The sequence below is a fragment of the Selaginella moellendorffii genome, unplaced genomic scaffold (genome assembly GCF_000143415.4).
Source record: "Selaginella moellendorffii unplaced genomic scaffold, v1.0 SELMOscaffold_72, whole genome shotgun sequence".
Lineage (NCBI taxonomy): Eukaryota > Viridiplantae > Streptophyta > Lycopodiopsida > Selaginellales > Selaginellaceae > Selaginella > Selaginella moellendorffii.
Window position 1 is genome coordinate 847731 of NW_003314333.1, and position 14099 is coordinate 861829.

Below are 14099 nucleotides of genomic sequence, written 5' to 3' on the forward strand. Positions count from 1 at the left end.
AAACTAGGAGTCCCTGGTCTAGGTGATTGCTGCAAAAGCAGCCAATGGCAAGATCGTCCTCACACAAAAGTTTCTGTCTCTCAGGATGCAGCCAACAGACATATGCCAAGGCATTCCTCCTCTACTCAGTTTCCCCTGAACTACAACTGTCTTCCAGGCTAGTCCAGTCTTCATGGAACAAAGGAGAGCACCAAGTGAAGATAGTTTTAGTTCAAGAGAAACCGAGTAGAGGAGAAATGCCATGGTATAATGCCATCATGTTCTGTTGGCTGTATCACGAGAGACAGAAACTTTTGTGTGAGGATGATTTTGCCATTGGCTGCTTTTGCAGCAAATACCTAGACCAGGGACTCTCAGTTCTCGTTAGCGTTCTTGGAGAGGTCCAGCAGGTGGATGAACTTGTTGCCCCAAGTCCCAAGCCGATCACAGAAAGAGCCCTTCTATTCTTGGTGTTCCACAAATGAAGTAGCTACCGAGCCATGTAAGATTTGACTACAACCATGGCTCGGTAGCTACTTCATTGCGTTTGGGTGGTTATATACATGACTCTTGACGGTTGGCTGATGTGGCTAGTGACGTGGACCTGTAGTGTTGCTTTTTTTTTTTTTTTTTTTTCTCTCTTCGAACTGTTTTCTATTTCTTTTTTCTCTGTGTTCTCTCTCTTCTAACCCGCCTTTGCTTTCTTTCTCGTGTTCTTGATGGTTTGTCTGTCTTAGCTCAAAGACGTGGTTTCGAAGGTCTCGGGGCTTAGTACAGGCAATGCAGGCCATGCGCTGGATCAAATGGGAAGACTTTCGAGCGATTGGATGCTGAGGATCAATGGATCCACAAGCCTGGAATGCTCGTGAAGGAGAATTATCCGAGCAGTGCTGACGATCAATCCATCACCGAGTAGTCTAAGCTTCGCAAATCTTCGTGTCGGGCCGAGAACTGTGAGGACGTATCAATCCACCCGGAAAGATCAAGTAGCTTCAGAGGTTTCTTTTTTTCTTTTTTCTCTCTTGCTGGATTGCACTCCTCGATAATTCTCTAGGGTTTTAAGGATTAGGTCTAGGTAGAAAGCGAGCAAATGGCGCTCGCGCTGTTCTTCGCCCCAGATCTTCCTCCTCTGGCAGCGATCGCAGCGGCGGCAGTGGGCGGCGTAACGATCGATCCGGTTTCTAGCCTCCCTGAGGGATCCAAGCCGCAGCTAGCGCTGGAATCCGGGTAAGGGTTTAAGAAAGATTGCGTGCCGATCGTTTTTGATAGATTTCTTCCAATGCAGTGACAGGCTACTGGGATTGAACACGCTGGTGCGATTTTTCGGGCGATTGAGCTCGCTACACGGATTCTATGGCGTCGATCCGGTCACTGCTTCTCAGGTAGCCACATTCTTTGGCTCACGGCTTTAGAACACTTTTTTCTGATCCCAGGTAGACGAATGGCTGGACTATTCACCGAAGTTTAGCGCTGGTGCCGAGTTTGAGGAGTGTTGCCACTACGCCAATTCCTATCTAGCGATGCGTACCTTCCTGGTGGGATACACTACCACTGTCGCGGATATCACGATCTGGTCATCTCTCGCTGGTAATCTTCGAAGGAAAACTTTGAGGCACTGAGGAATTTTATCTTCCATTTTGTTGCAGGTGGAGGCAAGAGGTGGGAGAGTATGAAGAAGTCTGCAAAGTTCCCACATCTTTCACGCTGGTATGACGCCATTTCAGTCGATCGTCCGATACTCCAGGAACTAGCTTCCAAGTACGTTGGGAAAAGGGGACTGGGAAGGCCCGTCTCTGTTGAAGCGAAGCCAGTAGGAGCCGCAGCGGCTGGAGCTCCAAAGAAAGGGAAAGCCGACGTCCAGCAGACTGAGAAGGCCCAGAAGGTCGAAGGCTCGTTCGAGATATCTTTGCCGGGTGCCGAGATGGGAAAGGTGTGCACTCGTTTTCCACCGGAGCCTAGCGGCTTTCTCCACATCGGGCATGCGAAGGCTGCGTTTCTCAACGAGTATTTCGCGCGGAAGTACGGAGGGAAGCTGATTGTGCGGTTTGACGACACGAATCCGAGCAAGGAGAAAGACGAGTTCGTGACGAATATAATGCAGGACCTGGAGACTCTAGAGATCAAGCCAGACGAGGTCACGTACACGTCCGACTACTTTCCCGCTCTAATGGAAATGGCAGAGAAGCTGATCAAGGAAGGGAAAGCCTATGTCGACGACACTCCCAGGGAGGTGATGCAGAAGGAAAGGATGGACGGGATCGAGTCGAAGCGCAGGAATCAGAATGTGGAAGAGAACTTGGCGTTATGGAAGGAGATGGTGGCAGGGACGAAAAGGGGCCTGAGTTGCTGCTTGAGGGGAAAACTCGACATGCAAGCACTGAACAAGACGCTGAGAGACCCTGTGTACTACAGGTGCAACCCGGAGGAACACCACAGGGTGGGCTCGAAGTACAAGGTGTATCCAACGTATGACTTCGCATGCCCGTACGTGGACAGCACCGAAGGAGTCACTCATGCGCTTCGATCCAGCGAATATCACGACAGGAACGAGCAGTATTACAGAATCCTCGCGGACATGGGTGTAAGACCGGTCCATACGTGGGACTTCAGCCGTCTCAACTTCGTCTATACACTTCTGAGCAAGCGGAAGCTGCAGTGGTTTGTGAGCCAGGGCCTCGTGGAAGGCTGGGACGATCCGCGCTTTCCTACAGTGCAGGGCATGCGAAGGCGTGGCCTGACTGTTGAGGCACTGCGCCGCTTCATCCTTTCACAGGTAAGAAAAATCTCTGGGAACTATTGAGTTTCTAACGATCCTCGTGTTCCTTTCCTCCAGGGCGCGTCAAAGAATCTGAACCTGATGGAGTGGGACAAGCTATGGACGATCAACAAGCAGATTATCGACCCGGTTTGCCCGAGGCACACGGCGGTCTTGAAGGATGGAAAGGTTCCACTCACTTTGCGAGACGGACCAGAGACGCCATTCATCCGGATCATACCTCGGCACAAGAAGTTCGCGGGAGCAGGCAAGAAGGCTACCGTTTTTGCGAACACCATCTTAATCGACAAAGCCGATGCGGAAGCAATTCACGAGGGGGAGGAGGTGACACTCATGGACTGGGAAACACCATCATCGAGAAGATCGACAGGGAGGGGGACAAAGTCACTGGCTTGTCCGGGGTGCTGCATCTCGAGGGATCGGTGAAGACCACCAAGCTCAAGCTGACATGGCTCGCGGATCATCCGGAGCTCGTGGATCTCAACCTCGTTGAGCTTGACTACCTTATCAGAAAAGAGAAGGTAATTTTTTTTCCTTGGTTTTGGCTCTGGATAAATGTCGTTTTCTTTCAGATGGAGGAGGAGGACGAGCTGCTTAATGTGTTGAACCCGGTCACTAAAATCGAGGTGGCAGCGGTGGGCGATTCCAACATGCGAAACCTCGCCAAGGGGGAGATTATTCAGCTGGAGAGGAAGGGGTACTTCATCTGTGACGCGCCGTACGTCCGATCGACGAGTCCGATTGTGCTCATCAGCATACCAGACGGGCGCCAGCGCCCTCGACAGTAGTCCAAGCAAACGTGACAAACGTAAGAGTATTGGTTTACAATTGCTCACATATCGAGAAGGAGGCTATGTCGTCAGGCAGCGATCTTGTGGTGGATTTAAGGTTGACCCTTGCTGGGAGCTGTTCGACGAGTAAGAGGTTCTTTCCAGGTCGCCGGTTGGATGGAATAGTATTTCGCTTCACAGACTGGATGCGTTTTTTTGTAGTTTTTTCTTCCTTGTTTGACCACACCAGTCAATGAAGTCAAAGTAAAGTCAATGGAAAGTCAATAAAGTTTCTGCAAAGATTATTGACCTTGATTGACTAGCATTGACTTTTGCTTTGTCACCATCACCCTCGAAGTGGAACCCCAGACATGGATTCCACGTGTTTGCGAAGATCACCAAGCAAACAAGAATTTCACCCTCAGGATTTTTAAGGTTTTAGATGTGGAGATGTTCTATTAATGTGTAACTTCGAATACTTGTGTGGGAAGGGCGGCCAGAAGCGGCCAGCAGATCTTCCCACAATGTTCTTCAAAGGAAGAGGTCCCCTGCGTTGAGCAAAGCACACGTAAAAAGAGAAAACACCAAAAGAATGGATTTGAGCTCCCACCAGACATGCGAGTCATTGCTGAGGTTGCGATTGTCACCCAAGACGAACACACACCCCTTGGGGACTTGCTGACAAAACAAAAGCCATTCATGAGCTTGGTGTATGATTTCTTTCTTCGACTTACCCTTCGCTTCATCTCGTACTTGTGTGGTTCCAGAATGAAGGCTTCTTCTCTGCAAGCTCCATTCACTAGCAGTGAGCCATCAGAAACCTGCGAATCAAGAGACAAGTAGAAATCTTTACTTCCCACTTTGATTTGCACATACCTCCACGAAATCTCCAGGCATTGCAACAATCCTCTTGACAAAAACTGCTCTAGAGCCAAAATCCTGTCAGCGAACTTTTCTTTTGTCGTCTGGAAAGAAAGAAGAAAAGATCATGTACCTCGATCAGCGCAGCAGGGCCTTTGAACAAAACAATTTCGTTCACCTCTGGTTTCCTAAAACGATAAGTTACCTGCGGTAAAAAAGAAACCATCCATGAACAAACGCAAGGAACAGGTGAAAGAGAATAAACGCAAGAACGAAAGAGAAAGACCATGCAAAGAGCAAGTGAAAGAAAAAAAAAAGAGAAGAGAGTACCTTGTCGACAAAAATGTGATCTCCAACGTCTAGGCTGGGGAACATGGACAGCGATTGGATTCGCCTTGGCTCCGCAACCAGGCGCCTCACAGCGAATGCCAGCAGCAGCGCCACGAGGAAACACTTGGTCTCGTCAGTCCAAAATCTTTTCATCCAAACGAAGCGCTTGCCTGGCACGGAGAAATCTTTCGCTCCATCATCATCGTCGTCGTCGAAATGTACCCGACCCCTCTCTGCACGACAGCGGCAGCACATACGAATCCCCCGCGATCGTGCATTCCTGTCGCTGCTGTGAAGCACGGAGAGCTGGAGCTGGAGCTGCGCGCCAACACGAAATATCATCGCCATCGCTGCCAAGAACCCTAAAAACACGAATCTAGGGTTTGGGAGCAAGGATGAATGCCGCGACTGCGCTCCACAAGGCGGCAAATGCGATGGCGATCATCGTGCCAGCGGCGGCCATAGCAGCCTACATCAATCTCCCAGCTCCAGAGAAGAAGGTGCCATCATCATCCAAGAAGTAAGCTCACAAATGGGGAGAACGAGGAATTTTAGGGAATCTTTTGTGGAATCTCTCTATCAATCAAATCGCTATTCGATCTTTTAATCAATTGCTTATGTCTATAATCTAAACTTCCGTACCAAGTGGCCACAAACTGGGAAATGTGGCCACCGCCGTGAGATACATTCTGCAAATTTGTGGCTGTGGACGCCCCGGATCAAAGCCAGCCAATAGGCAGCGTGCTCCCCTATCCGGTCAGGATTCCATCCACCTAAACAAGCTTTTCTCTACTCCATACTATCCTTCCTCCATAGCTTAGCTTGCAAAGTTCTTTGCGAAACATACACACACCGCAAATCCCACATTGCTATGGCGACTGCGGTGTGTGCTTCCTCCACCATCGCTGTAGCACCCTCTTCAAGGTAAGCAAGAGAGAAGAAGAGATCTAAGCTCTGTAGCAAAAGTCTAGTAGACGTGCGTACCTCTTCCCTGGATGGTTTGAAACTTCCATTCTTTTTGTGACACCAGCGCTCAAAAGAAGCCGAACGAGATCGTCTCCGCAAAGACCACCTTCCTCGGCGGGCGACCACTGAGGAACAAGGCTCACGTCGCAAAGGCAGCCAAAGCGGTCTTCTCTGTGACAGCCGCGGCAGCGACCGAGAGACCCCTGTGGTTCCCTGGAAGCACTCCTCCGGCCTGGTTAGACGGAAGGTCAGTGACAACTTCGATTGATAAGTATGAGAGCAAGGAACTTACCGCTTTGCTGTCATCCCTGTGATGCAGCCTGCCAGCAGACTTTGGATTCGATCCTCTCGGCCTTGGTAAGATCTCTGGAAGTGGTGTTCTGACTTGATAAGCTTGGGAACTCCTCGTCAGGCTCGGAACCGGAACTTCTCAAGTGGTTCGTCCAGTCGGAGATTGTGCACTCGAGATGGGCCATGCTTGGCGCTGCTGGAATCTTCATCCCCGAAGCTCTCACCAAGCTCGGAATTCTCAACACTCCTTTCTGGTACACTGCTGGCGAGCAGGAATACTTCACTGACCAGACCACGCTCTTCATCGTGGAGATGATTCTTCTTGGCTGGGCCGAAGGCAGGAGATGGGCCGACATACTGAAACCAGGCTCTGTCAACACGGACCCCGTCTTCCCCAACAACAAGCTCACAGGAACAGACGTGGGATACCCCGGTGGATTCTGGTTCGATCCATTCGGCTGGGGAACTGCTTCGCCTGAAAAGCTCAAGGAACTCAGGACCAAGGAGATCAAGAATGGAAGACTTGCAATGCTTGCCGTCATGGGTGCCTGGTTCCAAGCTGTATACACTGGTGCACGTCCGATTGACAACCTGCTGGCTCATCTCGCCGATCCTGGACATGCAACGATCTTCTCGGTAAGAAACAACCCAAAAGAGAGGAGAGAAAACGAAAATGGTACTCACGTCAATGTTTTGTTCTGCAGGCATTCACGAGCCAGTAAAAAGTCTCTCTTTTGCGCGTATAACTGTATGTGCATATAGACCCCCTTCGGTTTCAATGGTGATCAAATTGCCTTTAGTTCGAACGCCATTCTTGCAAAAATGTACACAGCTTGTATTAGACAATATATATCCAGAATAACGAGTTGTTTCTCTTAGATTGTGCCGTTCATGGCTTTCATGATGGTCGCTTCGAATGATTTTGTATCCTGGCAGTGAAAAATTAAGAACCACAAATAGTCGAGAAAATTGCTTACCATTGCTCCGGAGCACGAGAACTTTCCGTTGAAGAGAAATGACGGAACCGAATGCAAGCCCATCTTTCCCTTTGCAAGCTTATCTTCTTCGAGAACTTCGCGTTTTCCTTCTCCAGATTCCTGTTGGATAACACACAAAGATTAGAAAACACAAGGCTTAAAAAACAAATATAAGAACTACCAGATACTCGCGAACGTTTGGCAAGCCGAGCTTTTCTCCAGCCGATTTCAGGACCTCCAAATCCGATATATTCTGGCCTTCTTCGTAAGTCAGCGTGAAAAGAAGCTGTTCTGCCTCGGCAGCTTTGCCTACAGTGTCCGCCAACCTCACAAGCCTGAATTCAAAGGTTAAAACTGCTAGAAGTTTCTTCCCTACTTGCCTGTGTCCATGCAAAGAATTCGGCCACCACTTCCAATTCTCAAATACAGCTCCATCCTTGGCACCTGACCTGAGGTAATTTTCTATCGATTGTCACGGGCTTCGCTATCTCTGTCCAAGAGAACTTACCTTCTCAAAGAAGTAGTCCAGGAATCCGAGCCCCATCTCCTTCGATTATAAGCCAGATACTCCTCTCCAGAGGGATTGGTGCTGTGATCAATAATGTATGGATGCCTAGAAAGAAATTTCTTCCAGTGAGGTAGCATCCACAACAAAATGCGCATCGTGGCGTACCATTTCACCGACGCAATCTTTGCCCCTCCAGCAGCCGATTCCACATTCTTTATGGCACGATCCAAGCGAACCTATCGCGAAATCCCAAGCACATCGGTCGAAAATCCGCGCAAACGAGCTGGATTCTTCACAATACCTTGCCGACATAGCACCAGGGGCACGAAATATCGCTCCAGACATCGATCTGGACGGCCGGCATCGGCGAAGAGCGATCGCGTGGCGCCCCGGGCAGAGCCATGGACTAAAAGAACTTGGGGATATGTTTATTACCTAGGCTAGAGCAAGAACCCTAATTTCTGGGATGGAGAACAGGGGCATGAGGCTGCGCGTTCGTGCCGCTGGCGGTGGCGCCACACATCGCATCCAGGTACCGGCACCAGCAAGAATCTACGATCTCCGCCACGCGCTCTCCCAGACGATTGGCGTGCCGGCGGATAGCATCCGGCTCTCGCTCAACAAGCGCGACGAGATAGAGGGCGACGCGTCGGCGCCGCTGGAAGCGTATGGAATTCGCCCCGGGGATCTTCTCTACTACTTCGATCGGGACCTAGGTTTCTCGGGTTCACGCACAGGTGAGGCGGTTTCAAGGGAAGTGGAAAGGAGGGAATTGTGTGCCTCGGCAGCGGATAAGCGTGCTCGAGAGCAAAAGGCTGCTCTTGCGGAGGAATCCTCGGCGACAAGGAGTAGAGTTGAGGCTGTGGATCGAAATGCCGGGCAACCATCGCCGCCGCAGGTCGAAGAACAACGTCGAATGGAAGAGGAGGCTGTGAATCGAGATGTCGAGCAAGAGCAAGGATCGGAGGAACGATCCATGGAAGGGGAAGAGGAGGAAGTCCGGAACAAGTACTGTCACCTTATCCCAAATCTCCTCTCGAGGCTTTTGTCCGTGGAAGGCAAGAACGTGGGGAATTCGCGAGACCTCTTGATCTTGGCGGTCCACGCAGTGATGCTCGAGACTGGATTCGTGATTCTGGGCCGCCCGACAATTGCTGGAGCTTCCTCGATCAAGTATACTCTTCCAGAGCTCGGCCAGCTCAAGAACGATGAGGCCAGAGTTCTTCTCCGGTGTCAAAGCGTTGGAGAATTCATGGTTGTCTACGGCAGCGTCCAGGGATCGTCTCAGATCTTCCGCCTTAGCCTCTCCATCTCCAAGTTTCTGGGAGAAGTTCTTGTGGAAGGAGAATCAAAAGGTGGTGGTGGTGGAAGCCAGGAGCAGCAGTACCAGGCTTCTTTCTCGCTCTACAAGGACGCGTTTGCTCTCTGGAAGGAGATCAAGGACAACCTCACGCTGCGGTTGCTGATGCTGCTGTGCGAGATCGCGGGGCTGCCACTGCCGGCGTGCTTCCAGATCCTCCCCACCGAGCTCAAGATGAAGATTCTCGAGTTTCTTCCAGCTTTAGACGTCGCCAGGATCTCGATGGTCTCATCGGAGCTGAGATTCCTCGCCGCCAACAACGATCTCTGGCGAATGAAGTTCGCGGGCGAGAGTTTCAAGCTCAAGCAAGGGGAAGCTCCGCCGGCGAGCTGGAAGGTCGCGTTTGTTCGCGAGTGGTACGCGAGGAAACGGAGAGAACGCATCCAGGTCCTGTCGCGGAGAGACGTCATCGTTCCCAGGAGGAACTTGAGGCCACACCATCCCTGGGGGATCATCGGGGGCGACTACGATGCTTACCCGGAGATCCCATTCCTTCCGGCGCGAGGAGGGATCAATCCATTCGGGGGGCTGAGGTTTCGGCGGCCTCTCAATCCTGGATGCATTGGCCCCGCGAGCAGTGGGATTGGATCGGGAGGAGGAGCACTGCCAGAGCTCTCCCGCCCAGGTGAAAATCCTCTTCCTCTTCCTTTCTTCACGGATCACGATCATAGTGGAAATCCTCCTTTCTTCATGGATCACGGTGAGACGTAGAGTAACATACTTATCAGCTAAATAATAATACTATATACTTCTATCAACTGAAAGTGTCCTAGCGTTCTTTGTTTCAGCTGTTTTGCATCAATGCAAGATAAACTTACTAGGAATCCTTGTAAACATACAAGAAGATCTATGAGGTTAGAGGCAGGAGGCTTAAGAGATCTACATTACTAAGAGGCCTCTAATGTGTCAGGGCCCTGGTATCTCCTGGCTTACTGATCGTAGAATATATTTGCAACTTCCACTAATGGTTACAACATTCCTAGTTTGATCCATTTTGATATATTTGGGTTTGCATGAAGCTAGAGGCTTCAAAAACAAATACAAAATTGCATCATCGTCGTGGATAGCCAATGTTCTTGCTTTTGTAGTCTAGAAAAAAAAACAATCAAATTTTGAAAATTTTTCATGTTTCAATGTCATTTTTACTAAGAGATTTACAATTTTTTTTACATTGAATTTTAAACCATGCAACCTTATACAAAGTTTGACAACAAAGATTAATCTACCATATAGAAAAATATATAAATCTCTCATTCTTATTTTCCTCTTTAATCTCTAAAAGGCACAAGAATTGCCTAAAACTAGTATACTAATTTATAATTTCTTTTTTTTGCCCAACAAAACTTGGACACTATAAATACTTGCAATCACTAGAATTGCCTAAAACTAATACACTAACTCATAGTTTTTTTTTTTCCTAACAAAACTTGAACACTAGAAGAACTTGCAATCAATTGCTATAATGTTGATTTGATCAACAAATAATACTACCATGGTGACTAGATATAAAAATACTACATTTAAATTTTTCAAATTCATTCTTCTATAATATGATTGCCTCTTCTTTTTGTTTCTCTTCTTCAGCCTAAAAGTTTTATTCAAGCTCCAGAGCAAAATTAATATCCCCCTCAATTACCTTTAGCTGCTCTCTCTAAAAATCCCCCTCAAATAAATGATCTATCATTTCCTCATTGTCCATATTCTGGAAAATGCAATTTATTTTTTTTATCACTTCTTTGAATTTCCACTAAACCTTCCCCAACTAGAGTTTGTTTTTCTTCATTCACTCCTTTCTCCTCCCTTTGAAGTATTGTGATGATATTAGTTATTTTGTTATTATCAATTTCAAGATCTTCCAAGTCTGCCAGCCGGATCACCACCACAGTTTCATCACTTTGTTGACCACTCTATTTCTAGTCAATAACCCTTCCTTGACTATTGTTGATTATTAAACCCTTGTTTATCTTGTTTTCAATTGGAGTGCATTTGAGCTTTTTGTTTTGATATGCTATATCCACTTTTTGAATGTTGCTTAATCTTAGCCACTTCATATAGATGAGCCTTGTTTTTCCACTATAGGTGAATTTTTCCTACACTGTTTGTAATATTACATTGGCTAGCTGATATTGTCATTGTTGAAGTAGTCAAAGTTGCCACACTCATTGTGATTGCACTTTGTATAAGTCAAGTGCTACTGTTTCAGGTATGTCTTCAACTCATCCACACTTCTAAATTGGAATTTATTTTGCTGGGAGGATGAAGACCCAAAAAGTGGGTAATTCTAGAGAAGATGAAGTTCTTTGTATTCCTTACTGCTCTTTTTTGGTATGGGAAATATTCACCACTTTACATGTGAAACACTATTTGCAAAGTATGAACCACCCTTTGTGATACATGATTTACAGGTGTATGCACCTCCTTACATGAATGAATATTTCCTATATAGGCAAAATTATACAATTACTACAGTAAAATTTATAACTCAATTTCTACCCACGTTTAGAATGTATATATCACCCCATGAGTTAATCGAGCTTTTGCCAAACAAAGCAGTTGAGAAGCTTCACACTATAAATACGGAACATAGAGCTATAAAGTTTGTTATTAAATGTAGGTATCAGTTTTGGAGACACTACTACCATCACTTTAATCTCTGTCTAAAAAGGTAAAACAACCTTAAACACTTCTAAAAATTCTAAAATACATTGCAAAACTTAAGAATTTGTCATACAAACTTAACCAAAGACTTGTATTGACCATTACCACCCGTTGACAAAGAGGCTAGAGAGAAATTTACCTTGAAAATTAATTTTTTCTAGATCTGAAGCAAAGTCTTCCACAAATTAATTATTACATGCTTGAAAGGTCACCTATTGTCATTCCATAAATAAATTGATCTAAAATAAGCTATTATGTACTAAAAAATTTAATCCTTGTATTGATTTCATAGAGTAATTTCATAAAATGGTTTCCACACCCTGTTCAAATTAATTTATAATGTTGATCCATTTAAAAGAGAAATTTGTTAAGAGTAATAGGCTAATTTTTCTAATTCCATAGTTGTAAGGGCAAGATTGGCTGTAAGTTAAAAGGTACGACCCACTGTGAAGTAAGCAAGTTACTCTGGAATTGACTATCACACGCCAGAAACTTTGCACTAAATTAATGTTAACCATACTAAGCACAGGCAAAAAGGAAGGTCTTTCCTGTGCTTGGAGAAATTGAGGATTGACAACCCTTTACAACCCTGATAGAAGTTGATTGGGGGAATTGGGGTAGATACAATAAAAATGTTTACCAACAATTTACCACACCTATTAGAAGATACATTTTGCTTATAGACCCAGATGGAAGTTGGTTGATCCCCACTCTATGTGACTAAGCAAAAGTATAAAAAAGCAAAAACTAAACTATCTTGTATGCCTAATTAAACCAACAAATGATATATTTAACGAAATTGCTTAAACAACTCGATGAATTACCGAGTGAAATACTTGACAATATTTTGCTTAAGGTATACAAAAGTTTGATTTTTGGTACCTTTACTATTGTCAAGGAAGGTGTGATAATACACTTAAATTACTTTGTAGGTACACAGTGTAAGCAAAACTTATATCTATAAAGTTATTTATACAAAAAGAAAATAGTATCAAGATTTTTTCTAGATAAAGAAATAGTCTACCTATCCAAGCTAGATGCAAATTCTGAATATTATAACTTGTGAAGGATTTATAAAATTTTGCCTACCAAACAATTACTAAAATTTTATGCAATCTTAGGTAAAGAAGCTATTGTAGGAATTTAATAGTTCATAATAAAGCTTGGATACCCATAAGTAGAAATACACCTATTAATAATTGGGCTAATAGATATTGGATCAATCCCGAATTTGGATTAATAGGCAACAAAATTTTGTAGAGTAAATTTTTCTTAAGATGGATCATACTTGAGCAAGATAAATACATTGTGAAAAGTAATATCTTTTGCTTGAGAAATTTTTGGGACTTTCACATAAGAAATATCCTAAACATTTAGCCTTTAAAAGAAAGCCATCTCTATTTCAAAATTGATTGGGAACCTAGGTGCTTACTCCTTAAAGTGATTAATAGGTTAATTTATAAGGGGAATATATTACATACCAAAACTTTGTACCACTCACTTCACAAACGAGACATAATAACTAGGTTTGCCATAATAACAACACCAATATACTTCAAAATAAATAGGTATAGATCAACAATTGATCTTATCTATAAAGCTTTGGAGGGCATAATCTTTATGCATAAAATTGTCACTGTCTATACCAAACAAGATGATAGATATACAATATTTCCCTTCACAATCTGATGAGCGGAAGACAGTTTGAAAAGAAGTATTCACAAGATCTAAAATGAGATTACAAAGCATTTGCTTATGATATCTGTAATCTTAACCTCCTTTCAGAACAAATTAAATCATTGCTCAATCAAGTTAAAGAAAAGTTTGAAAGAGAATGAGCTGAAAACATATTGGGTACACCTCAATAAAGAGGAGTTAAAAATCCCGATACGACTTTGATGGTCACCCAAAATATATGAATTTATATACTACTCCTTGGCAGCAATGGCACATAGAAAATGCCTTTACTTCAACTGAGAGTAGTGAAATATGAACCAAATATTTGTTTTGCTTATACTAATTGCAAAATAGAGCATTTTCTATCAAGTTGCAATGAGCACAATGGTAATTGTAGGAATGACAATAGGTATTGTCATCATATATCCATCTGAATTTGGAATTAAAGGAGAGAACCCACAACTACATATTGAGCAATACATAAAAACAATTAAACTCAATCAAGCATATGGGTAGGAAAAGAACCTTTTCCCCTATACACAAAAAAAAGAAGCTAAAGACTGGTACTATTATAATAAAGTTAGAAAGCTTGTCACATTTGATGAGTAGGCAAAATTTTTCCTTAAAACTTTTTCCATGGAAACAAACCCAAGAGAAAACTATGATGAGTTGCAAAATATTCATCAAAGAAAACCTGAGACAATTGAAGAATATACAACTCAATTCAACAAGTGTTCTAAGCATTATATAGATTTAGTGTCAGACAAAATGCATTTACACCTATATATACAAAGCCTCAAAAAAATTTATTGTGAACATGCAATAAAAAAAGCTTATGTAGATTTTGATGACTTGAAAAAAGCTATGATTTCCTACCAAGATCTCATAAAATAGTATAACATGGTAAAGTTAGATGAAAAAACAACTCTTATAGACAAAGAAACTA

The 14099-nt window shown here is 44.5% G+C and overlaps 5 protein-coding genes across 5 annotated transcripts; 3 read left to right on the forward strand and 2 right to left on the reverse strand.

Moving 5' to 3' along the window:
* Positions 1-1033: 1033 nt before the first annotated feature.
* On the forward strand, positions 1034-3825 carry LOC9639861 (glutamate--tRNA ligase, cytoplasmic). Its single transcript, XM_024660143.1, is given in 7 exon segments — positions 1034-1206; positions 1265-1361; positions 1413-1566; positions 1626-2752; positions 2813-3095; positions 3098-3276; positions 3328-3825. Coding segments are annotated over 7 exon segments (2193 nt in total). The 5' UTR covers positions 1034-1069; the 3' UTR covers positions 3544-3825.
* A 104-nt stretch (positions 3826-3929) lies between these two features.
* LOC9639862 (chloroplast processing peptidase) lies at positions 3930-5187 on the reverse strand. Its single transcript, XM_002986219.2, has 6 exons — positions 4717-5187; positions 4520-4591; positions 4402-4464; positions 4260-4346; positions 4136-4203; positions 3930-4073 (listed from the first exon to the last, which is right to left on the reverse strand). Exons 1-6 carry the CDS (start codon positions 5062-5064, stop codon positions 3956-3958), a joined length of 756 nt encoding a protein of 251 aa, XP_002986265.2. The 5' UTR covers positions 5065-5187; the 3' UTR covers positions 3930-3955.
* Positions 5188-5445: 258 nt separating this feature from the next.
* On the forward strand, positions 5446-6851 carry LOC9639939 (photosystem I chlorophyll a/b-binding protein 2, chloroplastic). Its single transcript, XM_002986142.2, has 5 exons — positions 5446-5640; positions 5747-5929; positions 6002-6039; positions 6095-6609; positions 6678-6851. Exons 1-5 carry the CDS (start codon positions 5588-5590, stop codon positions 6693-6695), a joined length of 807 nt encoding a protein of 268 aa, XP_002986188.1. The 5' UTR covers positions 5446-5587; the 3' UTR covers positions 6696-6851.
* On the reverse strand, positions 6753-7897 carry LOC9639863 (uncharacterized protein YwbO). The gene is made up of 7 exons (XM_024660158.1): positions 7760-7897; positions 7624-7694; positions 7459-7563; positions 7331-7399; positions 7132-7285; positions 6951-7070; positions 6753-6902 (listed from the first exon to the last, which is right to left on the reverse strand). Exons 1-7 carry the CDS (start codon positions 7859-7861, stop codon positions 6849-6851), a joined length of 675 nt encoding a protein of 224 aa, XP_024515926.1. The 5' UTR covers positions 7862-7897; the 3' UTR covers positions 6753-6848.
* A 13-nt stretch (positions 7898-7910) lies between these two features.
* Positions 7911-9652, forward strand: LOC112340927 (F-box protein SKIP22-like). Its single transcript, XM_024660152.1, has one exon. It carries the CDS (start codon positions 7925-7927, stop codon positions 9527-9529), a length of 1605 nt encoding a protein of 534 aa, XP_024515920.1. The 5' UTR covers positions 7911-7924; the 3' UTR covers positions 9530-9652.
* Positions 9653-14099: the final 4447 nt, after the last annotated feature.